We start from the raw sequence: 27,848 nt of genomic DNA on the forward strand, positions 1-27,848 counted from the left end.
TCAAGTTTTTACCTTATTTAATTATATATTTTCGGATAACTTGCCTGTTGGAATTTTGATAAGGCTGAAAATAAGAACTGATTTGGGGTGAAGCCACTGTGGGAAACCTTGGACTTTTAGGTGAGGTGTTTGCATTAATTAGCATACCTGTGTCCAAGCTAGCCCATTAACAAGCTATTTTAACAGATGAATTACCTTTGGGTTAGACTAAAAGCTGTGCAAGTGACATTAATGTTAATGATATGGTTGAGAAGTGTTATACCGAATGTGCTTGCTACTGTTGTCAAACCAACATGCACTGTAGAGTCAGGACACACCCCATGTCTTGGCATTTTGGTTTAACAAGGTGTTGGGTGACACCTATTGGTGATGTCACAGAGGATAAAATACATCCATATTTACACACCGTCTATCATGAATTAAAATTTTGATTGAAGTCTTGATTGCCATTTGAAACCAACTCATATCTAATGTCTAGGACTGATTCGCCACAACAGTTAGACCAGACTCGCTGCAGGAACAGTTAGTGTCCCACCACACTGCAGATGAAGTTTCACACAATGTTTCACAGCAACATGTTCACAAGCCTGGACTCGTACATAAAAATAAAAGTGTGTCACTGATAAACTCTTTGCACGGCAGCAGCTGCTACACAACTTAATGCACACGCATGCTGGTCATCAGCCATCGTGCTCACGTAACGCAGTCAGCACGTTCTCGCCATTCATGATCCAGATGCGTGCCACTAACTATTTTATTTTTTGTCTGCTAATGGAATTTTTTGTTTGATGGGAAAACATAATCTTCCATAACATTCAATTTGGTTTGGTATTGATAATAAACATAACATACATAATAAAAGACACTTGTATTGAAAACTTGTATTGATTTAGTCACTGATGAGTTGCTGTTTGCTTTGCGTGTCTTTTTTTTTTTTTTTACCACTTCTGCATATTTAGGAATTGTTGTTGTCAAAGTCCTTCATGCTGGAACAAAACAACATTAGTTACAGTATCTCACATTGCTAAACTGTAACGGAGCATGCTTCCATCATATTAAAACTACAATAGCACTAATCAGAGACAATGAGCTCCAGCCTGTGATTGTGGAGTCTCTTATGTCGATGTGTGTTGTGACATGTTGTGTTTGTTTGTCAGTTTTCCAAACCTATCCCAGATCCGTTAAATGAACTCCAGCCTCTAGCTCAAACTGACAGCTTTCACTGCTGGAGACGTCAGCTGCCAGGAGGAGGTGTGGACTCCACGCCTGAGGCAGAAACAATCAGGTACGGCAGCCAAAGACACACACACACACAAACACACACACACATTCAACACATACACAAACTAAAATACCAGCACAAGCATCAGAAACTCATCAGCCTCGACTTTTTTCCACACCCTCAGCAGAAGATTCATGGACACAGTGCAGGCCCCTCTCTTTGTCCGAGGGGGCCCTCTCTGTTCAGGCTTCCAAGTTCCAGGATCACCACCAGGGAGAGGGTTTAGCTGTTGTGATGGTTTTTTTGTTGTTTTCTTCACATCAAAACTTGTTTGTATGTGTGTGTCTTTACAGTATGTCCTGGATCATATCAGAGAAGACAGCCTTGGTGTGTGGCAGGAGGACAGTCCAACAGCTGATCCAAGGAGCTGAGTTTTTCCCACATAAACTTCTTCTCCTCTACATGGAGCCTGACAGTAACAACCCCTCCCTCACATCTCCTGCCTTCTCTCATTTCTTTTATGGTTTCATCCATATACTCTTAACTATTTCCACATTTTGTATCCTTAGTCTCTGAATATTAAATCTGGTTGCAAAAGAGAATCTGAAAAGCGAAATATTCGTGAACAATACGAGTCACACACAATATACTTCTGTATAGTTTTAGTGAGCCTGTGATGTCATTTTCTTTGGTGATTAAATGCAGATATTCACATGTACCAAGTTATACTTTGCACTGTCTTGTTAAGATGATCTGTTACAGTAGGTCTATTAAGTCATTTGGATGTGAAATTCATCTGGACCACTTGATGCCTTCGTTATGGCCTCTACAGGCCTCTATTGTTGTGTATATTGTGCAAATATGGAAGATTTTCTACCCCTGAGGAGGACTTAAGAGCCCGGTATCTGAACATGGCAGCTGGGGGTTGAGTCTAGCAGATGCTCCAGCAGTATTTATAGTAAGACCATTTTGATTATTAAAGGGATAGTTCAACATTTTGGCAAACTGGCCCATTGCCATAATCCCTATAGTTTTAGGAGTAGGTTTGTTACCTTTAATTGTCAGTGCAAGATATTTTTAGAACGGCAGAGCAGAGCTGCGAGCTGCTCAGAGCTACGCTACGGAGGCTAATGGAATTTCTTGGTTTCCCTCATCAAACTTATCAAATACACAATCCAACAACTTCAAAAAGCTCTCGTGGACAAGTTGTGACCTGCACATTCACCACGCTATGAAATAATAATGGAACGTTACGAGACAGAGTTGATTTTGAGGTAAATTTATGCAAAACCGCTGATGCGTGACCTGTCAGGGGCAGTTTTTCAGCAAGCAGTCTCTGCATTTACCTAGAAAACAACTCTGTCTCGTTATTATCTCATAGCGTGGTGAATGTGCAGGTCACAACTTGTCCACCAGCGCGTTTTGGAGTTGTTGGATTGTGTATTGATGAGTTTGATGAGGGAAACCAAGAAATCCCATTAGCTTCCGTAGCGTAGCTCTGAGCAGCTTGCGTCTCTGCTCCGCCGTTCTAAAAATAGCTTGCACCGACAAATAAAGGTAACAAACCTACTCCTAAAACTATAGGGATTATGGCAATGGGCCAACTCACCGGTATGCATTCTTCATCTTTTTCCTCCTCATCTCTTAACCTCTTTCCCAAGATATGCTTCCTTCTCCTTACATATCACCTTCTTTATATTCTTCTTATGTTATCCAATATATATGTATTATGCATGTGTGTGTGTGTGTGTGTGTGTATGAGTGATATCAGTTATTATAGGAACAAAGCTGAGAGATATGAGAGATGACGTACAACGTCAGGCGGGACACAGCAATTTCCGCTGCCTTGATGTGCTTTGTTTACAGAGTTGTTTTGAAGTGCTCCTGGCTGACCTTGGCAGAGGGACACTCTGGCATAATTTCCATGTTCACTACCATTCCTCTGACCTGACACTATTTGTGTAATATTCAGGATGTTGTTGATGTGCAAGTTTGAATAAATACCTTCCTGTCGGATGCCCTGTTTCCTTAAAATATCTACATCAAAAATGTAACACACATGGGAGTGACTCACACAGTCGTCCCCAAAATTCACACACTTCAACTTTACGTCTCATGTTGACAGGTTTAAAACAGGATATAGGCTGGTTACTGCATCTTTTTTACACATGGTGGGAAACTCAGTAGCAATGACAGCTTAAGAAATAATGATACAAAAAAAGCTCTGCTAAGCAAACTGTATATATGAGATTTAAGTGTGAAATTACAGTGCATGTACTAATTTAGAGGTCTCTTATGTAGCTGCAACAATATAGTTGGAAAACTTGGTTTTAAGGCACAGAAGGTTATGTACTTCAATGTTCAAAAAACACATTCCTTCAAAATAAAAAATAGCTACTGTTACTGTGGAATGAAGTGAGAAAGCACCAAGGTTAACTGAAAACAACTTAAAAAATAAAGCTGGGGGAAGAAACACCACAATGAGGTCAGACCTACGTCACAACTGTGTTAGCTTCACAGGGTGCAAGTCAATAGTCACTTGTTTTGGAGCTGTGTGGTACAGCCAGTCTGTGATCAGTTTTCCAGGAGCATTTGGTAACACAAAACATTATGTTGACTACCACCACTAGGCGGAATAATTGGGCCTCGTTTGCCCCCCCTGGCCTTGCCTTTAACTGAGTGCCACCTGACATGCAACAAATGAAATGACCACATCACAGACTTTAATATTCCATTTTATTTGGCGTTGAAACTTATTTGATGTGGGAGTGTATTGTATTTGTGTCTGTCATTAAAGCCTGAAAATATTAATTAAAAAGGCAAAGAAAACGCTCCATTAATCATGGTAAGTATTTTCCTCGGGGGGCAACCGCCATTCCAACATCCCACCAGTCTGACAAAGGCCTCTAATTGTCTAAATGGCAACACTTATTTTTTCTATCAAATGTTCCATCATTCCAACAATTCTTGCCTCCTATGGTCAGAATGACGGTAATTCTTCTTCTTTATTTATACATCCTGCCTTCCCGACAATTCCTTTAATAGTGTATCTTTTCCCCAAAAGATTTTGCACTGGTTGGGTTTAGGCAATGATGAAAGAAGTTGGTTAAGTTTAGTAAAAAAGACCAGGCAGTGCACGCGCGCAGCTTCCGTGTGCAGTGCGACCAAGGGGTAAGTATGCTGGAGTGGTGGGATGTCAGAAGGGTGGGATGTTGGAATAGGTAAATATCTTGTGTGCTAGACATATGTCAATAAAGTGTGTCCAAGCTAATTTCCATTGGTAGAATTTCACAATATATTTAACATAGAAGAATACATTATATAACCGAACTAAATTTATGTATCATGTCATGGGTAGGTTATACAGTGTGGGAATGAATGATTAATTTAATTTATACTAACTGTCAAAACATTACTATTACTATTTATTGTACTGCTGCAAATTTGCTTGGACACACTTTATGTGAAATTACACATGATTTTACTACATATCTGTGTACATTTCATATGTTTATATTTCACATGGGATACTTTCATGAGAGAGTAATGTGTTCTCCTGTTTCTGTTCCTCTCCTGTAATATGACAGCAGATAGGACCCTGTCGGTGCTATCAGCATGTTTACCCACACACAGTTGACTCTCAGGTTCCTGAAGTTCATACTGTTACCATGCATCCAAGGGTCATTTTGGATTTCAGTGCTCACTAATAAACCTAGCAGTTGTTAGGATGGTCATACATTTTACATACGGGTGGCTGTTTGCGTACTTGGCTTTGCCTGGAATCGTACTGGGGGATTTAGCTTTCCGATGCCCAAGCTGCACCGCGGAGCGTTTAGCTGTGTGCCCCGAAGTCACAAAGTCATGTGCAGAAATAGTGAGGGAGCCGGGCTGCGGGTGCTGTCCAATGTGTGCCAAGCGGGAGGGTGAGAACTGTGGGGTCTACACACCGAGGTGCGCCAGTGGCTTGAGGTGCTACCCGAGCGAAGAGGCTGACTTACCTCTGCAGCAGCTCATCCAGGGTTTAGGTATATGTGGATCAAAAGAAGTTCTGTTGCCAAGTTCGCCCCACCAGGCAACTAATGGTAAGTTATCAAAGAAAAACTGCACTGTACAGAGAGGATCGATCATTATATTATATTATATTTATCATACTTTGATGTTATATCTGTATATTGTAAGGTAGGTGTTTCTTGTACTGACAAATCAACAAAAAAATAATGCTGTATCTATCTATCGTTTTGGTTTCATGACCCATACTGTTCCCATCAAATATTGTTTCCAGAGGCAGCAGGCAACTATTTTCAGAAAAAAAAGAAAAGAAAAGAAAAGAAAAATTAAACACTGAGTGACAAATACAGTGTGGGCTACTCACCCAGGGCCTAAAGTTAGCAGCTAAACGATGACGTTAGCGTAGCATTCATCATCAGGCCAAACAAAGAGCAGATATTTCACTCTGAAGTTGGCGGGGACAATAAACAAAACAAAACAAAAATGACAGGCAAACATTGGACTAATAGAAGATTACTCCCAGTGAATGCAAATCCAGATGTTGCCCCATAATCAATCAATGTTCTATTACAGTGTTTGCTAAAAACAAAATAATGACATTATATGTCATATTCTTTGTTTTCATTTGGTTGTGCAATTCCAACAAGTTTTTCTATTAAAGAGCATTAAAGTGACACAGTTCTTATTTATGTTGAGCTGAGCGCCTGCATGAACTTGTTTTATAGATTGGATTGTAAGATCAGACCTCTGCCAAGTATCTCACTCATACTGTATACTATAATTTATTGAAGGCTTTCCCAGTGTTCATATTGGAAGACATAGTTTAACATTATTCAAGTATGCCAGCAGCATCCAGCCAGCTAGTTGTGACCTGTGATCATACCTGTGGACAAGTGACAAAACAAGTATTTATCACTCGAGGAAAGCTTCATGTTGAGCCAAATATCTCAAGGAAACTTCCTTGAGATAACTATGACCTGGACAAATGAGAATGTTCACAGGCATGTTGAGCCAAAACATTTTATTTTTCTGCGGGCGTCTTTTAATGTCAGAAATAAAACAATGTCAACATCAAATGACTTAGTTAGTCTTTGAGGACATATAAATGATAAGATCTGCTCTCCCACATTGTAGTTATTAGGAACGAAAGGTCGCTATTGATTCCTGAAAATGAACGTTGACACATGCAATGTGCTTGGCAGGCCCGTATCTGTAAGTGCAAACAAGCAACTCTCGCTGTGATGAACCCGTTACATATCTGTAACCCACATATCCTCAGTGCTCTCCTTATCTTGTTTTGATGTAGGCAATGTGATTGAAAGACAATTTAGAACATACATATCAGCAGTAAATAAAGATAGGTATGCCACCTAATTTCTCAGTCAGACTTTTTTGCATGTAGGGTCAACTTCAAGCAATTACACTCTAATGCATCCGCATCTGTCATCCCCCAGGCGACATAGGGTGATAGCAACTCTTAACATTGCAAATATAAACTGAACTTTTCCAACAAAGAGCAAGCATGTTGCCATGGATACAGGAGGAGCAGAGAGTGTTTTTTTTATTATTTATTTATCTCTTGTTTGTTTACATTTGGAAAATGAATCATGCCAAATTGTTTATTTAAATTTCCTGTTCATTATGCAGAATTGCACTGATAAGTATGTGGGGGTCACTGACTGAGGATCTGTTTTGGTCATATAAGCTCAAATTTAACCGAATCATGACTCAGTTGTTTGAAACCAAATGTCAAAAATCTGTGAGTTTCAGATATTTTGGCTACAAAAGCCTTTAAAATGACTTATTTCTTAGGACATAAAACTCCAATAACAGGCCTGTTTCAGAGCAGCTTGACCTCAAGAAAACCTAGGAAGGATCCCGGGAATAACAGCTGTTGCTGTGCTGCAGCTAATGGGGATCCTAAATAAACTAAATGACGACCGTGTTCACAGTGTGTGATAGCATGAATAATGACATAACCCTGCAACTGAGTCAACTAATTTCAGTGATGTTTGCCAATGTAATTCTCCCACTGAATCATGGACTGAGAGCTGTTTTACAGTGACAAGTTCAAAGTTGCAAAGTCCAATGTGGCACAATCTAGGGAACTATTTAAATCCAGTGCTTAAGTTAAAGGGATAGTTCAACATTTTGCCAAATTGGCCATAATCCCTATAGTTTTAGTAGTAGGTTTGTTACCTTTAATTGTCGGTGCAAGCTATTTTTAGTACGGCGGAGCAGAGCCGCAAACTGCTCAGACTAGAGCTACGCTACGGAGGCTCATGTCTTGGTTTCCCTCATCACACTCATACAAAATCCAACAACTCCAAAACGCTCTGGTGGACAAGTTGTGACCTGCACATTCACCACACTATGAGATAATAATGGAACGTTACGAGACAGAGTTGTTTTCGAGGCAAATACAGAGACTGCTTGCTGAAAAACTGCCCACGCATCAGCGGTTTTGCATGAATAGTTACTCAGTCTCGTAACGTTCCGTTATTATCTCATAGTGTGGTGAATGTGCAGATCATAAACTGTCCACGAGAGTTGATGAGTATTTGTTGAGTTTGATGAGAGAAACCAAGAAATCCCATTAGCCTCCGTTGTGTGCAGCTCGCGGCTCTGCTCCGTCTTTCTAAAATAGCTTGCACCGACAATTAAAGGTAACGAACCTACTGCTAAAACTATAGGGATTATGGCAATGGGCCAATTTGCCAAAATGTTGAACTATCCCTTTAAGAACTGATTCAGGAAGTAGCATGTCCTTTATGTAGGGAGGAAGAAGGTTAGGGTGTGAAGGTCAAAGTGGAGGGCCTGGTGTGCAGGAGGTCAGACTTTCATGTATTTCATGTAGTTTCCACAGCCACACGCTACAGTGTGGCCTTTGTTCAAGCCCATCTCACCACTGGGTGATTATGCAAGGCCATGTGTGTATTCTTTGCTATTAAACTATGCAGACCATCATTCTTCCACTAACTGCCTTCCCCGGCAATTAGGATGCCACTCTCCTGTATTATCCCCCTCTTTGCACATTGTTTCACTCTCTTTCCCACCTTTTATTTATTTATTTATTTATTTGTTTATTTCGGGCATGTCAATTAAATCATCATCATCACACTTCATCTTAGTTCAAATAATACAATACACATGGCCGAAAGGGAAAGCGGGAGAAGCAAAAGCTTATCTAGTCCCGCCCCGCCCTTTCCTCCCATTGTTGGCTGTCTAAAACTGACCTTCTTGCCCCGCAGGTGATCTTCTGTCGAGACTTGCTCTCTTGACTTAATTCACCTTCTAAAGTCTTTAATTACTCCATGTAGATGCGCGCGTGCATAGTAGGCTGTGTGCATCGGGAGAAGGTGAAGCTGCGTGCCGATGCCTGCAATTCTGAGAAATCTCCCCCTGAGGTGTAAATGGGAAGCCCTGCCTCATTCATGCTAATGCTCAAAACAGTTTATGTTGGCAAGTCACGTTGCATAATAGGACAGCAAGGAGCCAGAATTCACAATCGGCACAGGAAAAGTACATTACTCAAGACTCCAGTCTTAATAATATATAATCAGAAATTAAAAAAAAAAAATGCATGTACTGAAAGATACATAAAATTAAGCTTATGTCGATGGTGAAAAGCATAGGCCTACACCTTGACCTCAGAGTACACTTACTGCCTTTTAAGTAGGACAAACACTGTAATGGTGCCAGTTGGCAACAGTTGTCCCTTTAAACTACAAAGGCAACTTCATTTGGTTCAGATGATACACACACACACACACACACACACACACACACATACACAGCAACACACACATCAAGAGTTGAAAGAAATAGCTAACCGTAAAAGGTTTTGAAGGGGATCTCTGGCCAGACAAAATCTTCTTCATTATTCAATTGCTTTCTGTACAGCTGCCAGCAGCCAAGTGTTTGAAGTGGTCGGGCCTCGAGGAGAGTCGACTCGTTTACACTGACAATGGTTTGAAGTACTGTAAGGCCGAATTTCTTGGTCGCAAGAGGCACGGTTGAAGTGTTCAAGACGCGGCTCCAGTGCATAGGCTACAGTATATACGATAACGAGGCAAAATACATCGACCCTGGAAAGACATTACTCATTCTGTACCATGAGAGCACTAGTCGAAGCATTGCTCAAAGGCAAGCCAACAGCTTGAGACAGGTAGTTTCTATGGCGCTGGAGACATAATCAACAACACAGTGTTTAGATGACAGCTGTTGGCTTAAGTGGTGTTTTTTCTTCCCCGTGGAACATGCTGTCATAAGTTTCTATAGAAAACAAGGTCCTAAAAACAACCACTATAGAAAGTTTTTACAACCTGTCCAAATTTACACCTCAGCGAGCTTGACGACAATACGGCCCTCCACTGCCTCATGATTCCACCACCCTGCGATACATTAAGTGTGATTTACTATTCTCCTTGTCAACACTTATTCATGTTTCAAAATGTTATTTGATATTGTAAAAGGCTGGCTGAACTGTAACACTGTTAGCTCTGATCATTTTATTACACTTACTGGGTTTTCCAGGTTATAAGTGGATGTGTGATCGCTGGAGGCTGTGAAGCTTGTCAGTCTGCTACAGTTTGTTATGTCAGAGAGTTTGGTGCAGTAATGTACCTGTGATTGGCAGATACTGGGAGGTGGGGTTTTGGGCGAGGTTTTGCTACAGCAAAAGTCATAGTTAAACAAGTCAATTGGTAGTGTTTGTTGTTTTGTCATTTTCTAGGTCGACTGTAGCCTCTGTCCAGTCAATGAATAAAGAGACTGAAACAAGCTCACAGTCATAACTCTAATAATTTATTATGGATGGCACAGTATTTGACAAAAGACTTAAAAGACTTGGATCTTATTTGTTACCTCTGACCATCTGGAGGTCAAGTTTATGATTTTTAGCATGGTAAACTATTACATTATGTTCCACACTGTAATCACAACCTGCTAAACATCAGCATGGTGACATCGTAGTATGTTAGCAAGCCCAGACGGGTGGTCTGGTGTCAAAGGCTATTTCCCCTTCGATACGTGTTTCCCCTGACCTCAACCTGAACCTAACCATCCTTAACCCAAACCAGTCATGTCTTATGATGCTTAACCTACATTGAACTTTAACCTGACCCTAACTGTTTTTCTCGGCCTATTCCCAAACCCTGGAATCCACTATCTCCTCAGGCACAACCACAGAGCTGCTAGCATATAGCCTATTTACCAAGAAACAATCCGTACAGGTACATGGTAACCATGCAGATTACAATATGATACAGTGCATTTGCACTAAAATGATGGTGTCATGTTTCATTCAGAAATGGTGGTCTATGGTTGCTAACTACATTAGCAACTTAATACCATGTATTTGCGATGCACGCGTTTTAAAGCCACTGATTCAACTAGTGTGGTAACTACATTAGTATCTTACACAGTACAGCAGTATGAAGTGATAAAACCACAGTGCATGTTGCAGAGACAACAGGCAACATAATGTTTCACAGCTGCTATGGAAAATAATGGGCCATAATAGCTACATACTTTTCTATCCCAGAGAGCCACTAAAACACTATGCTCAATATATTTAGATCAGGAAATAGCTATTAGAATGAACGGTAATGGAATATATTTCCCCAACTGTGGCAGCTAATAGTTTTTTTTTTTCTTCTTCTTCTTCTTCTTCTTCTTCTTCTTCTTCTTCTTCTTCTTCTTCTTCTTCTTCTTCTTCTTCTTCTTTTCCTTCTTCTTTGCAATTTCTTTTATTTGATTATTGGTGTATGATTTATTGCCATTGATGTTAACATTTGTAGCCAAAATAATGGATGAAGAATTTAATATCACTGTAAAAATATGCCTGATCTTTAGTTGAACAAGTACAATATGGGACAGATATTTGTTTTGTTTTGTTTTCAACCCAGCATGTAATCCCTGAAACAGCTAGCTACGTTATAATTTGACAGTGAAGTTACACAAATGTTACCTACCCCAGAGTTTCCTTTACTGTAGGCTACACCTCATGTGGTCAATCTCTTGGAATAAATAGGAATAGAAAACAAAATGTCCTAAATCATAAGACTACCTTCTCTCTTTCAATGGTATTTTTTATAATTATTGACAAAGCATGTATAAGACAATCACTGCACAGGAAGAAAGGTTTTGATTTTTTGTCATTCAACATTCACCCATGACACAACATAAACCCCTGTCGAAACAACCGAACATGGACATACTCATACAGACACTGAGTAAAAAATAAATAGAAATAGAAAAAAATAACTAAAATAGACAGAATTAAAAAAATGTAAAAATGATTGTACAGTAAGACTAACTTCTCTGACTGTTACAGTGCAAGCAACATACCGAGCCAGTCTTACCACCTGGCAGAGTGTGAACTGAAACTTGATGTGCACAGACACACTTCAACACGTACAGAAGCCCCTCAGACAGTGTCACAACATGTGTACGCAGCTCTGAAGATTCACAGGGGGCCTTTCCCTCTCAGGCATGATTTACAACCTCAGACTCCTGCTCCAGTTTTGGCAGTGTTAATTACACACACACATACACACACACACCATACACACCCACCCACACCCACACAGAGACACAGCCTCTGGCAGGTAAGTTAGATACCCCCCACCCCCACCCCCACCTACAAAAGCCCTTACTCAGCATGAAAACCTTCATCACAAGTGCTTTCTCACGAGTCTGGACTCACCTCCAGTGACTAACAGCCAAGCTCAGGTCTTTAATTCAGTCTGTGCTTTGTTCACCGACTGTTCAAATGCCTGAGACCATGAGGGATCAGGACTGTGGACAATTGTTGACCATGTGGACAATGTCTGTCCAGCATTAAACCCTATTGTGCTCGACCATTGCAGTCATCATCATCATCAGGGGCCCGGTGCGCATCTCAGTTTCTCTTTCATTTGCATCACACTCTGTTTCTGTTCCGAATTAAGTCGTTAATGTGTTTTTGCCTCTCCTGTCTCTGACAAATGCAGAACATACTTTGGTGAAACAAGCAGCAGGAAGCACAGTGAGAATGACCCCTCTGCTCAGAGGAGACCTGGCCAACTGTGTCATGAGCCCCGGTGTGATAAACGCCAATGGTGGGGGGGTGGTTGGGGGGGGCTTCTTGGATGAAGCACTTTGCTGCTTGACAGGAAAGATCTTAGCCGCTCTGTTTGCGCTGTCGCCATAGTAATTACAGCCATCGCAACGCCTGACTGTCCAGCATAGAATTAGTCGCATGAGGTATGAGGGACACAGGATGCCTCCAGGACACGGGGCAACTTTGTCTTCTAATTCCAGGATTTTAGATGACTTGTAAAAAGGCCTGTTATTAGAAAAAATATTTGCTTTTAATAGCAGCTCGTGATTACAGAATAGGTAAATGTAAATTACGTGTGTGAGTGTTTTGGAAAGCAGTGTGTGTGTGTGTCTAACATCTGTCTGTTATATACATAGCTAGCAAGGATACAGATTACAGTCATGCTCAGTGGGCTCAGAATTTCTAAGAACCTACAAGTATTGAATGTTACACTGGGATTAAAACCAGAAATGTTGAATTAGCTTTGAAAAGCTTTCTTTGGACCCAGGCATGAGGTCTGCTTCCAAGCAAGCCCAGGCAGATGTTTTGTATGACTGGGTTTTTCTGTGTGTGTGTTTTTATTTGCTACAGAGGTGCACGGGACTGAGAACCCGCTCACCAGGAGACCCATCATAGATGCTTGGTTTTGGCACGAGTCGGCGGTGAAGCAGCACCTGAATAACGTCAAAACCAAGATGAGGACGAATCAACTGGAGGACCAGCGAACCCCGAAAGCCCCTCAGGTCAGGACCGAGCCCCCGCATCCATAATTTCAGGTTTTATTTCCTCTACCGTGTTTTATTCCACATGACAACCGACGCTGGCCTTGCAGCAAAAGACCTCTTAAGTGATTTCACTGTCATAGACACATTTCCAATGTCAACATGGAATCGTGAGAGTTTTTGCAAGAGCTGTGCTGTCTTCCTGTCATTCTCATCATCAACTGCCTCGTGGTAGTCTTTTTTTCATCTTCCTGTTCCAATGACATCAAACATCTGTGATATGGCACGTGTTTTTAGGTTTGGCTCATTTGAACAATGGTTTCCATAAGCACCGAAGAGAAGAGCTGATACTGAGCGTGGAGGTGGGCATTAAAAACATAAGAGAGGCAAGGATAATTGGACATCTGACAAAATATTTCAAAATAAAACAGAAAATGATATAGAAAACTATTTTGGAGAAGTTTTTTTTTTTTTTTTTCTGGAATTTTCCACCTGGAGCATGATGGGGAAATTGTCTCAAAGGAATCTCATCTTGCAAATGAGACACTGTCAGTAGATATGAGAGACAGAGGGGGGACTCAAGTTCTTTTGTAGTCTTCTTAAAGTGTCCTGGTGTATGGAAGGTTATACACAAACACACACAGTTTGAAAATGCATCATCTTATCCATTTTGGATTGATCCACTGGGTCTGCAGTGCAGCGCAGCACAGCACAGCGATCCTCTGCATTGGCTCAAGAACTCCAGCAGTTGTCTCTGCAAATTATTATGAATCTTAGAAGCAAAAACTCCATGTCGTCAGCTTCCCCTGTTCATAGAAAAATGAACAATTCGGCCAAACAAAAGCTTAGTGCCATATAATGTTGCATGGACGTGGGGCCCATGGTCGCTCCTAAGAATTGTTGATTGTTGATTGGGCCCCCCACCCCCCACAGCTGCGTTCCAGCATTAATTTTCTGTGCTGCCAAGTGAACAGTTTGCTTATCAAAAGCAAGTGACAAGAGGTCAACAATGTGCTGTGTGAGGGACATTGTCTGGTACAGTGGTGCCCTCCTCTGGGCTTCTTTTCACCCAAACATGCATACGCACATGCACACATGCACACACACGCACACATACAGTACATTCTTTTTTTTAAATCGCTGACAGTACATGGACTTAGATTCATTCTTGGATTCATTAACCATAGCCTTAAACTCACCAGGTGGAGAACAGAGTTTTGTGCCAAATACATGGTTAATTAATACACACACCTTTGTACAGTACTTTTATACAACTGTTCTGTTAATTCAGGTGTTGACACATCCAGTTGTAGAAGTCAGATAGCGTGTAATGCTTTTCTTTTCAAATGACTGAAATCATATGGGAACAATGAACGGCACCTTAGTATCAGCAGTCAGCTGACAGATATGTACAAATTCTAATTCAAAGGCTTTTAAAGTTCTGTTCCAGGTTGTAAAAAAGAGAAAAGAACAATCAATCAATACAAAAAAAATACACATAAATATGAGAGATATACTGATATATCATATGCATGCATGCATGCGTATGTGCATGTCTGTGTGCATGTGTAGGTCATCCACTGTCCCTACTGTCCATGGTTGTGGCATGTTGAATATTTTTGCACGACCGTTGAACTTCTAATTATGTAAAAATCTGTGATTGCACATAATGAGCATCGTTCCAATGAAGAGTCGATATTGTTTTGTTCTCCTCATTGGAATGTCGTAAACAGTCCATACAGTAGATTACAAGCCCCTGCTCCCTCTTCTCTGACGCTCACCCAACATTTTACTATCTCAAAAGCTTCTCGAAAGAAAAAAAACAGTTCTTGGAAAATCCTTAATGAGGGTGACGTACAGTAGAAACACTGATATTCTTTCTGTTCATGCAAATGAGCTTGGGCCCATTGGGGGCGGCGCAGAGGCGGCGCGTATATGTCCCAACACGGCGAAACAATGATATGCATTTGCTCATTTTCTCCCTCACTTAACTCACTCAGTTGCAGCAAAACAAAACAAAAAAACAAAAAGAAAGAGTCACAAGCGGCGGCGCACAAAACAATTGTTGAGATCATTAGAAGCAACAAAAGAGAGAATGCAGCAAAAGGAGTCGTGCAGCTGGGCAGGGGGAGGGATTTCAGACGGCTGGTGTCAAGCATGGATGCACTTCGTTGTGGGTGGCCGTGCAAGGTCAAATACTGTACACAAAATGCATACCTCCCTGTCAGAACAAGGCTCGTAACCTAAATGCCTGAACTGTACGCACATTTTTAAAATAGCTTAAAACTTCTTTATCGCCACATCGATGATATGCTCCTGAGCAAAGACCCTTTAATTCCTGTTGACATGCCAGCCATTTAAATGTGAAATACACTTTTTTTCACACTCTTTAAAATGTTTTTGATATTTGATTAACCAAAGAAAGCAAGTTGAATCAAATTATTTTATTTTCTCTGCTTATTGAGTCAAAACTAAGGTTTCATGCTAATAACGTGTGTTTTCAAAGGAGCAGAAAGCATTAAAGCAGAACACCAATTTTACACATCTAAGTTACGTAACACAAGATGTGGAGTAATTGTGTTACTTGAGTCAGGGTTGGTTAATGGTGGAAAGAATCTGGGGACATCAAGATAGAAGAGTGAAGTCACCAGACAGTGGTCGAGTTGCACTGTGGCTGATGTAGGCACCAGGTTTAACATAGTTTTCTACAGTGACTCGCTATTGGAAAATGATGAGGTGGCTAGCTGGTTAGCACGCTAACTTCAGTAGAAGTAGTTTGATGCTCTTCTATACTGGTAATTAAAAGGTGTTGACAGTAACACTGTCCATGTAATTGTGACAGTTGAGGGTCCTGTCACTATGCCTCCAGTTGATCATGCGCCCTGGCTACTTAGCCAAGGTGACGTCCCTTTGGCCAAGTGGTTAGTGCGCATGACTCTTACCCAGGAGTCTGGGGTTCGAAGCCCGCCTGGGCCCTCTTCACCTTGCCACATAATGATAGCAAAATTCCAAGGGTTCTATCTTCCCTGCTTTTTTTATCAGAGGAAGACAGGGTCCCCTTCCCTGCTTTTCTCCAAATGGATTTTTGCCTATTTTTGAGTGAGAAGTGGAGTTGTCCCATTGGTTGGGTTTAGGCAATGGAGAAAGAACTTGGTTAAGTTTAGTAAAAAGACCAGGTAGAGGCTAGACAGGCCAGATAGATAGATAGAGTCCAGATAAATAGAGGGAGCTTGACCAGCAACAACGGGGAACATAGGACCCTTTTTCCATAAAAGGGTCCTATCCCCAGAATGCATTGCGACCGGGGAACGCTTTTGGGGAAAAACGGGGAACATAGGACCCTCTTTCAAAAAAGGGTCCTATGCGGCGGTGCGTGGTGCAGTGGGTAAAGCGGCCGCCCCATGTAGAGGCTGCAGTGCTCACCGCAGGCGGCCCCGGTTCGGGTCCCGCGTCGGGCGTCCCTTTCCTGCATGTCATTCCTCCTCTCTCTGCCTCTCCCTTTCCTGTCTATCTCTACTGTGTGCTGTCAAATAAAGGCAAAAAGCCCCAAAAATATACTTTAAAAAAAGGACCCAGTGAACATAGGCACACCCCCAGCAAAATTCACTTAGAGCTCCAGTATGTGATGCGAAGTTGTTCAACTCCTGAAATACACCTGAAAGGAGGCAGAGGTGAAGATGGAGGTTCATGTGCTCAGGTGTAGATTTTTTGTGTGTAATTTCTGTTTATTATGAGAGACAGAAAGAGACGAGAGGTCAGAGACCGTCAGAGAGAGTGTGAAAGAGCGAGAGAAAGGCTACTTTTCATCCATATGTTCAGATGTCTGATAAGGTTTGTGGCAGACTGCGCCTCCTCCTTGCCCTGCTCTCTCATCCTCAGCCAACTAATCATAAGACTGGACCTCTTTGATCCCACTGGCAGCCTGATACACTCTGTGTGTGTGTGTGAGTGAGAGAGAGAGAGAGCGAAAGAGAGAGTGCATGTGTGTGCTTGCTCTTCTGGATACATGGAAAATGTGTGTGTGCACATCCATGCAACGGGAATAGAGTGCACAATATTTATGTGTGTGTGTATGTGTATGTGTGTGTGTATGTGTGTGTGTGTGTGTGTGTGTGTGTGTGTGGCCATGGCCACCTGCTGAGTTAAGCAGTCTAGCCACTCATGTTCCACTCCACCAGACTCACATCAATAATATTGGCTGAACTTTCTGCTTGCCTAACTGCACCTCGTAAAAAAAAGTTAGCTATAAATGTGTGTATTTGTGACATTTTTACAAGACACACAGAAGTATTTTATTTCTCCATTCTTTTTCTTGGACAGAGCACAATATTGGCCCCAAACCCGAGTATAACTTATCCACACTGTATTTCTTGTCCTGCCCTCTTTTCATCTAATTGACCTTACGTTCTTCTTTTTTGTCTCTATAAATGTTTCTGTGAATCTGCTTTGATCGTCACTGAGTGATGGTTGTCATCATTAGTGTGTGGATCAGTTGTAGTGTGAATAAGTGTTCCCTTCTTCTTTCTTCTTTCAGAGTGCCTGTCAGGAGGAGTTGGACAAGGTCTTAGAGGAGATCTCCAGAATGACCTCAACAGATAACAGAGGCCCACTGGAGAACCTGTATGAACTCAAATTTCCAAACTGTGACAGACATGGAATGTACAACCTCAAGCAGGTGAGCCATGCACTGGTGTCACACCACACTATGCAAACACAAACTCTATTTGTAGTTGAGCTGGCCATTGGAAGTGTTGGTGATAGGCGGTTTAAGAGTCAATACACCTTTAAATATATAAATGGATGCAGAACTGTAGAAAAAAATTGTATGAAGGAATAAATAGATAACAACAAATAATTTATGTCTTGTAGAGATTTACAATAATTGGTTCATATCAAAATCTTCCATTGGAAGTCCATTGGAATTATAGGAATGATCAGGTTTTCATCTAATGCAGGATCAGACTACACAAATCCAGGCTGATTTTCATATGATTTTGTTTGTGGCCAACAAATTTTCAGGGTTGGGCCTGATTATGAACGTTGGGAACGATGAACAGACGTGTAAAGTAACTTAACTGACGAACACCGATTTTCCGTCTACCGCGCTCTACACTCTACAATTCCCTGATGGAAAGTCTAGCATGTTAGAATTTTTTGAATTTCTTCGCCTATGCCAGTGCTTCTCAAAGTGTGGGGCGCGCCCCACTGGTGGGGAACGGAGACATGACAGGTGGGGCGGGACAAACGGGAGGAAATTTTCAATTTCATGCCTATCTTACTGTAAATGCTATTGACAATAAAGATAATTCACTCTAAACAAAACACCCACACACAAACAAAGTAATAATGGATAGCTAAAATTATTAAAAAGCATTAGGAGACCGGGAGAAAAAAACCTGGAACTTAAGTGCAAAAACAATGATTGACGTTGGGATGTTAATTGCAGCAGGCCAACAAGGTAGCAGCAGCAGCAGCAGAGAATTTCTAATAGAGACTGGCTCTGGTAGCAGGCTGCTGGGTTCACACCGGACGCCGAAGCACCGCGAATAGCGCGTAACAGAGACCGCTTCCCTTCGGTGCTCAAGTACCGGTTGTGTAGTTCAGACCAGAAGCGACTCGCCCCCTGCAGCAATCGGTTCGGCGCCTGGTCAGTTTTGTGCGCGAGCCGCGAGCAATCGCGTCAATCTTGGCAGGAAGTCACACATGAAACAACGAGAGAATCCTTTACTTGTAGTGTTGCCAGTCTTCCGACCGGTTACATGCTGTCATTTCGACATCCCACCATTCCGACATCCCATCACTCCGACATACCACCAATCCAACATTCACCATCGTCCCACCATTCCAACAAGGCTTTCAGGAAATGTGCGTTACTCAACATGTGACTCCCTCCTACTTATCTGGACTCTCTATTTCTGGACCCTCTCTATCTATCTGGCCTGTCTAGCCTCTACCAGGGGCCTCATTTATCATTGTGGATACACCTTTTTTTACGCCATTTTCCCCTTGTTTTGTGCGTACGCACTTTTCTCCGCAAATTTGGGATCTATCAAACCAAAACCTGACGGGGAAAAGTGCGGACATTTACACCCATTTTGACCCTGGCGTACGCCTTTTTTGAGGAACAGGAGGAATTGGCGACACCGTTGCTGAGTCAGAGAACTGCAGTGTGAGAGGGAGAGAGGAGCGGAGCGGAGTAGGCTACATTTAGAAGAGCACAGAGGATTTTTTGAAGTAATTGTGGTAGTGGTGGGCCTTGATGCTGGCAATCCAACCCGCTCTATAATAACACTAGGCTTTATGTTAATTGATAAACAGAGCGGATTGTGGGTTTTGCTTTTTTGATTAGGCTGTGTGACGTCCGACAAGGATCAAACCATACAAGTTTAAAAACACATCGGCAGCAGCGCACACTGATCTACAGCTACTGAGACTGTTATTAATCTGTCACCTGAGTTAACGAGGTGCACGTGTGTTTGGAGCTGACGAGAGAATAGAATAAAGAGCGAGACAACGCGGCTCTGAGGAGGAACTGTGAAGGACTCAGCTGTAGCCTAATGGAAAATGACCTAAACCGAGTCCAGTAGAGCTGTAACTGTGTAGTGGAAAGGCGTGCAAAGTAATGGTAACTATCGTCCTGCTTCCTACATTGTTTTAACATCTAGGTAAAAAAAAAAAAAAAAAAAGATTTTCTGGGATAAACGGGCAGATTACATAAGATTCTTCTTCTTTCTGCTCCCTTTTGTTGAGATTTGGGAGGTTTTTGTATTCATTGTAGCTTATTAAAATGCAAGATCATTTTTCTGACTGATTTATTGCCCGTGTATCTGCTTTCGGAGAAGCGGAGAAGTTCCGCTTCTTTCCCCCGTCCTCCGCCCGTTGTCTCCGTTGTCACTTTGTTGTCACAAAAGTTGCTGCGCCACAGAGCGCACATGGCTAATTAAATATGCACGTGCTGACCATATATAGTTGTATATAGGCGTTCCGGGGGCGGAGTAAGAGGTGTGTTCACGTGTGCACCATTCTTGAGTCCTGTGTGAATTATTGCGGAGAGTTGTGCGTACGCACAGTTTGATTGATCTGAAAAAGGTGTAAATATTTAGGGTGTATGCCATTTTCATCTTTTCGCCGTACGCAAATATTTAGTAGCAGTTTTACACCCTCTTTGATAAATGAGGCCCCTGGTCTTTTTACTAAACTTAACCAACTCCTTTCATCATTGCCTAAACCAAACCAGTGCAAAATCTTTTGGGGAAAAAATACGCTGTTAACACTAGAACCGCCGACATTCCAACACCCCCTAGAACCGCCGAGGGGGTCATTTTTACCCCCTCCTCCACTCCGTCATCAATCACAAGGATATCCTTTTTTTTAAGCAGTAAAGTTGTTCATTTTCATCATTTCTTTTAAATAATAAGTAGTGCTTGATAAAAAATACTTTTAAATTTTGAATCTTGAATCTTTTGAATCTGAATGAGTTATTAATTTTACAGTTGCTTTAGCCTAGACTATTTCGTTATGAATCGAAAAAATACATCGTCAAAAATACATTTCGCCGTTTTTTTCTCTCCCTCTTCCTCTCTCTCTCTCACTCACTCACTCACTCACACACACACACACACACAAACAAACTTACGTGTATGGTTTGACTGAGGCGCTTTCCGTGGTCCTGCAGTTTCAGTAGCAACACACACGCTGCACACACGCGCGTCGTCTCTACATTCGGGCCGATACGGAACACTGTCCACACGCTGCCTGTCCACAGGCTCTTCATGCACATTGTTGAGATTTTGTTTTTAGTGCGTTTTAACACCGCATTTCCTCCTTTTCTCTTCAGGCATGGTCAGCAGGATAGGTAGGCTACTTGTCAAACGGCGTGTAATAGCCGTTGCTAAGCAACCGGACAGCGGCGTGAATGTTGATCACGACACTAAACAGCTGTTTTCTATTAGGGGTAAAAATTACCCCCTCGGTGGTTCTAGGTATAAATGGTCATATTTTTTTTTATCTTTATCCCACAGACTTCAAAATTCACTAGATGATTAATGAACCCATTTTAGGAAAAGTCATGGACTGAGAGAAGTGGAGGTTTTGTTTTAACAGAGTTACACATATTTAAAAACACCAGGGGGGTAAAAATGACCCCTTGGCGGTTCTAGTGTTAAAGGAATTGTCGGAAAGGCAGGATGGTTAAAAAAAGAAAAAAATACCGTCATTCCGACCATAGGAAGCAAGAATTGTCAGAATGATGGGACATTTGAAAATTAAGTGTTGCCATTTAGACAGTTAGAGGCCTATGTCGGACTGGTTTGATGACGGAATGACGGTTGGCCCACCTTCTGACCAAGACACGGCAAGACTTTATGCTACTGTGATCATTTGATGTGACTGAATTGTGTGGTCTGAAGTTGCATGTGGAGTGAGGGATACATGAATCTTCTGTTGTGAACCATGCCTGGAAGAATTCATATATTCATATAGGCTACATTCAGACAAAGTGTCAATGAATAAATAGACATGATTGGTTCTGTGACTAATCTCCCAGAGTCAGTGTAAAGATGACTCCAAAAGTTTCAGAGCACACTGGTGAGTAATACAACAAATAACTTGAGAGCATCATGGGTGCAATAAATTTACAGGTTAATCAAGGTAGAGAATAAAGTCAGGGTGTCTGTTCATTCAGGAGAAGCGGACCGATAAACCAGGACAATGACATCAACCCAAAAGTGGGATTACTGAAGAGAAGTAGACAATCCAGCTGTGCAGCTCATTCAGAGCCCAGACCTTCACTTACTTTTTCCAACAGCACTGTAAATGTTTAATAGCTTTAATAGGTTTAATTGTTTGTCTGATATCAACTTAAGCGTGCTGTGTTCATTTACACAAGTGCCTGGATATAAATCAGATTGCATTTTATGACCAAGTGCTGAATCGCGTATTATTCATCATTCAGAGTTTTTCTTTTCCACTTTTCAAGTTTCCAAAGACGTCTAACTACCATATGTCAGGCATAATTTTAGGAAAATCTTTATATCTTGAGTGAGAGCGCAGTAAGTGACATTCAGTATAATGGAAAGACTGGTCTCATTAATCCAGCTCAGATGATGGATAACTCATATCACATCCTCTGTAAAGTATTTTTTCATTCTTGCAAACAAAAAAATAAAAAAAGATTTACCAGTGAATCACACTTTTAGAAAACGGCTGCTCTTTTGCACAAATGTTCCAATGCTGGCCACACCCCAATCAGTGATGTCACAGCAGGTGTTTTCCATCCAGTGTCAAAGACAAAACACCTGCTGTGACATCACTCATTAGGATTTGGCCGGAGCTGTTACACGTTTGAGAGCTTCAGCCCGTAGAGAGCGGTTTTCTGCTCCGCGGACTTCACTGGTGACTTACTGTTTCATGAGGACCTGTAACACAAAGACTCGAGTGGTTGCAGATGTCATCAGGTTTCGAGTTGCCGTGGTAGCTGTTGGAAGCGGTGTTGCTGTGAGCTGCAGCTTTGATGAAGGAACAAGCTTTTGTTGTCAGTATGAACGCTGAGGATTATCCTACATATGTAACACATTAAAAACTGGCCCAGCTTCGTTTTTACAGAGATGGGCGATGCCCATGTGAAGATGGACTTCGCCTGTGTGATGTGAGCCTTAAGCCTGGAACACACATAAAGACAAACATCTCAACAGATTTTTTATCTTTGAGAGACCACACACATAAAGATAAAAAAATCTTTGATCAGACAGTGTTGATCGTATTGTGTGTGGTGTGTTACGATATTCCAAATACAGCACACCACACATGAAGATTTGTCTGATGACACACTGGAATCGTCCCCCACGCCAGAAATCTTGCGTGATCAAACGTGATCCGACATACTTTGAACTTTGCTTTGTTGATGGTAGCCATGGAGATGGCAGCCACACTGGTTTGTTATGCTATTTCTGCATTATAGTTACCTCGGAAGTCGGAGCTGGGAATTACGTCACACCGGAGTTGACGGTATTCCAGTAAACAAGTCAGAAAACATGGCCGCCTCCTGTTTTTAGCTGTTGTTAGCAATACCAGTTGAAAACAACACATAGAACGGTATTTAAACCATACCATACCATGTCCACAGATAGACGTTGGACAGACATGTACAATTTATTTAATTTCACAAAAACAAAACAGACGTGCTAATGAATAATACATTGCGAGAGCTTTCACTACACTGAAAAAAATGACTCATAAGATTTACTTAAAAAAATTATTGTAAGTATTTGCACGCAAATGATTTAAGTAAAATTTAATGCTGCAATATCAAGTAACACTCACTTGCCAGTATCAAGTAAATTCTACTTACCATAAAACATAACAGTTGTGAAGATATTAAGTAACAGTTACTTAATTACATCCAAGTTTTAAGTTATATTTATTTAAACAAATTAAGTAAAGTCTACTTGTTTTTCATAGGCAGGAACATCATTTTACTCAAAATGTTAAGTAAATTTTATATATCTGTAGTATTTGCTGTTATTAAGTAATTTAGTAGATTTTAATTATTTTCTTGTGCTTGACATTTTAATTTACTTGGTTGCATTACGTTACATTACTCACTAAAATTAGGTAATCATTGCCAGTTTTCTTTTGATAAATGTTACCAAATAAATTTAACCAATACTCTATGCATTTAATATATATGTATCACATATCACACAACTAAATTACAATGCAATTAAACAGTTTATTTTTAATTTTAAACAGTTTAACAAACAAGAACTGTCAAAGTAAATCCACTATATTGTGGATTGAATTGCCCAATCTTTTATGGGGCAGCCATAAATTTAACATTGGCATGACTGACATAAAAACAACAAACAGACAGTATACACTGCATCCAATTTACACTATTGGGTTGTACTGGAAATAAATATTGCATTAGATTGTGTAGATGTCCCAATACTTTTGTACATGCAGTACAGATCTGGAATAGTGCTTTTCAAATATGCAGTGAAAACCTTACAACCCTCTGAAACAGAGTTTCTACATTCATTACAGAAATATAATACTCAGATATTCAAGAATGTTTAACACACACAAACATGCTCAAAACAACTTCTGGGAGAGGGTCAGGACAGAAACCGCCTCTTAAACTTTGAGCAGTGGTGTATGGATTATGTATACCCCTATTTAAATGGGGGAAAAAACAGAATGTACTGTACAATAGTAAAAGTGCATTATATTGTACTGCATTAGAATTTGTACAGTAAATTAAAGATGTATCTCCAGCAAAAGGTATTTAAAGTAAGACTAAGTATATTTTTTAAAGAAAATATCCAAAGGTTGGTATGACTGGTAAACAACAAATACACAGTATTACACATTATACACCACATCCAACATAGATCTGGTAACATAGTCACTTCTCAAATATGCAATTAAAATCTTCACACTGAAACAGTGCAATTTCAACATTTAAACCAGTCCTCTGACTGGTGCACTTTTAAGAATGCAATTAAAACATTAATGAAATAAAATCAACAGAATCAACTAAAAATAAACAGCTTAAGGTGTCTAACCATTCTTGATGAAGAATACAATCTTTACTGTAATTAACAGATACCTTATTTGACAAAAAATGAAAAAACATTTATGACAGGCAACCCACTAGTAAACCAAGATGAACTGGAACTCAGTGCTAATTCTTGGCATTTCTTCACAAGAGTCCATGCATGATGCTACGTCCTCAACAAGGGTCCATGAATTATGTCATTTTCCTCCTCTAGGATGACAAAGTCATGACATGCATTTAGGAAAGCAACTTCAACTTCAAGGTGTTTACTTTTGGGGACAGTTTGAATCCATCCAGCTCCAGCAAGAGTTTTTGGAAGACTTCAAAAGTGTAGCGCAAAGTGGGAGGGTATGCCAAGTTCAGGGCATAAATCAGTCCCATGAGCAGTGAGCAAGCTTTCGCAGTACTGTTGCACCCTGGCAAAATCTCATGGCCTTCGACAAGGATGGAGACATCGACTGGATCCTCATCAGCACCGTGGACGACGAGTATTTTGAGGATGTGGTTACTGACATCACTCCGGCTGTCCTCCTGCAAACAATATACAACAAAAAAGAAGAATGTTATTGAGAAACAAATAATAGAACTGCATGAATCATTCAAAGTGACTTCATTATCAGGGAAGAATGAACACAAGAATATATGTTCCTTTGTCTGCTTTCCTCTTAACTTTAACATTAAATTAACCTGTGTCATTAAAAATATTTTTAAATGATTAAAATAATGCTATACCAAGCAGTCTTCAAAAAGTTCCTCTTCCTTCTCGCCAAGGTACAGTATAAGGCTGCGGATAACGGTTTCACGTCTCATCTCAATGCTCTGTTTCTGTGAACAGATTAAGAACATGAACATAACCATTATACATACACAATGAACTGTCAAGTGAAAACACAAGTGCATATATTTGCTCTTGTGTTTTAAGTGCATGGACCCAGAGCGTGAAAGGGCATGGAATCTACCAAGTGTGAGGCTTGTGCTGTATATGTGTATACTGTATGTGTCTGTGAGTGAGAAAAAAAGTAGGTCCAGCTCCCTGTAAAACATACTATGAACAAGCAAAACAAGCACACCTGACTCAGTCTGTCCAGGAGCGGCCTCATCTTGATCCCCACGGCACCTCCCTTGGCTTTCATCAGGGTAATAAGTTTTGGTGTGTGTTCGTCCAGTTTGTGCATGAAGGTTCGCTCCAGGGGAATGGTAGTTATTCTCCTGAATTCCTCCTTGATCTGAATGGACAAAAGATTCACAAGTACATCAATATTATTTTTATATAAATGTACATGTTTGAAAAGAAAATTCATTCATTAATTATTGTTACAGCTCAATAAAGCAAGTGAAATGTTTAAGGCTTTATAGAATCACCTACCTCAGCTTCACAAAACAAAGCAGGCCATCTCTCTTTGAAGTCAGCAGCAGCAGGACTATCACTCACAACCTCGAGTCTTCGATAGGAAAATGTGTTGGCCATTTTTTCTTTAATTATTTTAGCGTTGTCTTTCTTCTTAACCTCGTTAAGGAGCTCCTGTCTGTCCCTCTCCAGACTGTCGTTGCTTTCTCCACTTGGATGTGGGGGAAGGAAGTTCACCTCGGCTCTCTTCGGTTTCTTGCATTTTTTTGCAGGATATCTCTCGCCAGGGGCCTTCCTTTTCAAGGAGTTGATGTGAAGCTCGGGACAAGGGACATTGCGCCTTTTCAGTTTGCTTCGGAAATTGGCCATCTTCATTTTGAGACGATTCTGCCACCCATATGTGCCTGAATATGAGGTTCCAGGCTCCCTCAAGCATGGGTGTTTGTTTAGTAGAGCTTCTACAACTTCGAGTTGTTGAAGAGCACTGGGATAGGCCTGGTAGCGGTAGATTGCTTCTGCAAGTTTCTCTAGAATGTCAGAGTAGATACTTGGATCCTGAAGGAGTGAGCCATCACGTTCATAAGCTTGATTTCCAGCTTCAAGAATCATTTCAACACCATATGAAAAGATGGGTATCACAAAATTGGTTGGCCATGGCTCTGATCGATACTCTGCTGAAGGTTGTAAAATAATGGTGTCAGATGAGCTGGCTGAGGAACTCTCATCTTGAGAAGACTGATCCAGCGGCACTGGAGTGGAGGAACCTGAAGGCTCACTGATAGAAGTCAATGTCAAAATTACAGATGGTTCTGTTTCTACTAGTTTGATTGTGTCCTTGTCATGAACCACATCGGTTGATGTTAGTGTGAAGAATTGATTATCGAAATCTTTGTCCATGTGCATTACAGTGTAACTCCCTTCAAGTTTAAAATGATTCTGCGCAGCTGCCAAAAGTTCGTCTACAGTGCTAGGGATTCCATCTGGTAGGGTTAACTTGTAAACTTGTGTCTCTTCAATAACAACACGTAGTTGAGTTGGGGCAGACATGATCACAGTCTTGGGCAAGCAGAACTGCAAGAGAGAAAAAAAGAAGACATGGTGTGATAACAAATAATAAACAAAGTACTAAAAAACAAATCATATATTTTCACACCCTGATTAATACATGACCTTCACAAATCAGACAAAGAATAAAAAATTAATATTTTTACAAAACAGGAAATCGTCAAAAAAAAAAAAAATCAAATTCCATTTTATGTTGATTATTGAGGCTGTAAAGAAAGAGTGGTGCTTGTGTGCACTATGACATCAATAATAAACTCAAAGTAGAATTATCACTTTTGGGCAACATCAACAAAAACAGAAAATAATATTATTTGTGTCTGATGTTTTTTTTCCCCACAAAAATTCCAGTTTCTGTTAAAAATCTTAAAATATCATCTGCTTCTGCACAGTGAAGCTCTAACTGTCAACTGAAGGAATAAATAGAAAAACATGTAGGAAGGACTTGGGTTACTTTACCTAGTTTGACAAGCAGATGTGGTGTTTCAAAGAAACCATGCGATCGCCTTCCACTGCATAAGTAGCCAATGGGTATGTGTCAGTGAGTTGTGACTGCTCAATTACTTTGACAACTCTTGTGGACTCCAACTTGAAACATCTAAAATGCTCAGAGTACCATGCACTTTGCAGTTTCACTACAAACACTAAGGTGTCATGAACAATGATGATTTGTAGTATTTCAGCAAAGTCAGGCAACCCAGATGTGGAGCCATATACCAACATCATGCCAACACTGTAACTGGTGCCCTGAAATTCTGCCCGGTTGGTCAAATTAACACCTGTCTCCTCAGGAAATTTATGTGATAGAAATTCCTGTACGTTCTCATTTACAACTTCTAATGGAA

The 27,848-nt window shown here is 40.8% G+C and overlaps 2 protein-coding genes across 2 annotated transcripts in view; one reads left to right on the plus strand and one right to left on the minus strand.

The window, feature by feature from the left end:
* Positions 1 to 4,905: 4,905 nt before the first annotated feature.
* igfbp2b (insulin-like growth factor binding protein 2b) overlaps positions 4,906 to 27,848 on the plus strand; it is a 31,172-nt gene continuing 8,229 nt past the window's right edge. Inside the window, exons 1-3 of the mRNA XM_085766384.1 lie at positions 4,906 to 5,304; positions 12,906 to 13,057; positions 17,571 to 17,711. Coding sequence (XP_085622510.1) covers positions 4,950 to 5,304; positions 12,906 to 13,057; positions 17,571 to 17,711 — 648 coding nt within the window. The 5' untranslated portion in view covers positions 4,906 to 4,949. The remainder of the gene's footprint in view (positions 5,305 to 12,905; positions 13,058 to 17,570; positions 17,712 to 27,848) is intronic.
* LOC146964559 (uncharacterized) lies at positions 24,770 to 26,310 on the minus strand. The gene is made up of 4 exons (XM_085766383.1): positions 25,960 to 26,310; positions 25,664 to 25,819; positions 25,326 to 25,418; positions 24,770 to 25,124 (listed from the first exon to the last, which is right to left on the minus strand). The coding sequence occupies exons 1-4, from the start codon at positions 26,308 to 26,310 to the stop codon at positions 24,831 to 24,833; spliced, it is 894 nt and encodes a 297-aa protein (XP_085622509.1). The 3' UTR covers positions 24,770 to 24,830.

Source organism: Trachurus japonicus, chromosome 21 (assembly GCF_045865225.1).
Source record: "Trachurus japonicus isolate A0001 chromosome 21, Traja_1.0".
NCBI lineage: Eukaryota > Metazoa > Chordata > Actinopteri > Carangiformes > Carangidae > Trachurus > Trachurus japonicus.

What these genes read in the sequence shown, in the direction of transcription:
- LOC146964559 (XM_085766383.1), bottom strand. Translation starts at nt 26,310, where the DNA reads ATGGCCAATTTCCGAAGCAAACTGAAAAGGCGCAATGTCCCTTGTCCC. An exon ending in CTTTGTTTTGTGAAGCTGAG is followed by an intron (nt 25,820 to 25,959) that starts GTAGGTGATTCT and finishes TTGTCCATTCAG; the next exon opens with ATCAAGGAGGAATTCAGGAG. An exon ending in TCCTGGACAGACTGAGTCAG is followed by an intron (nt 25,419 to 25,663) that starts GTGTGCTTGTTT and finishes ATCTGTTCACAG; the next exon opens with AAACAGAGCATTGAGATGAG.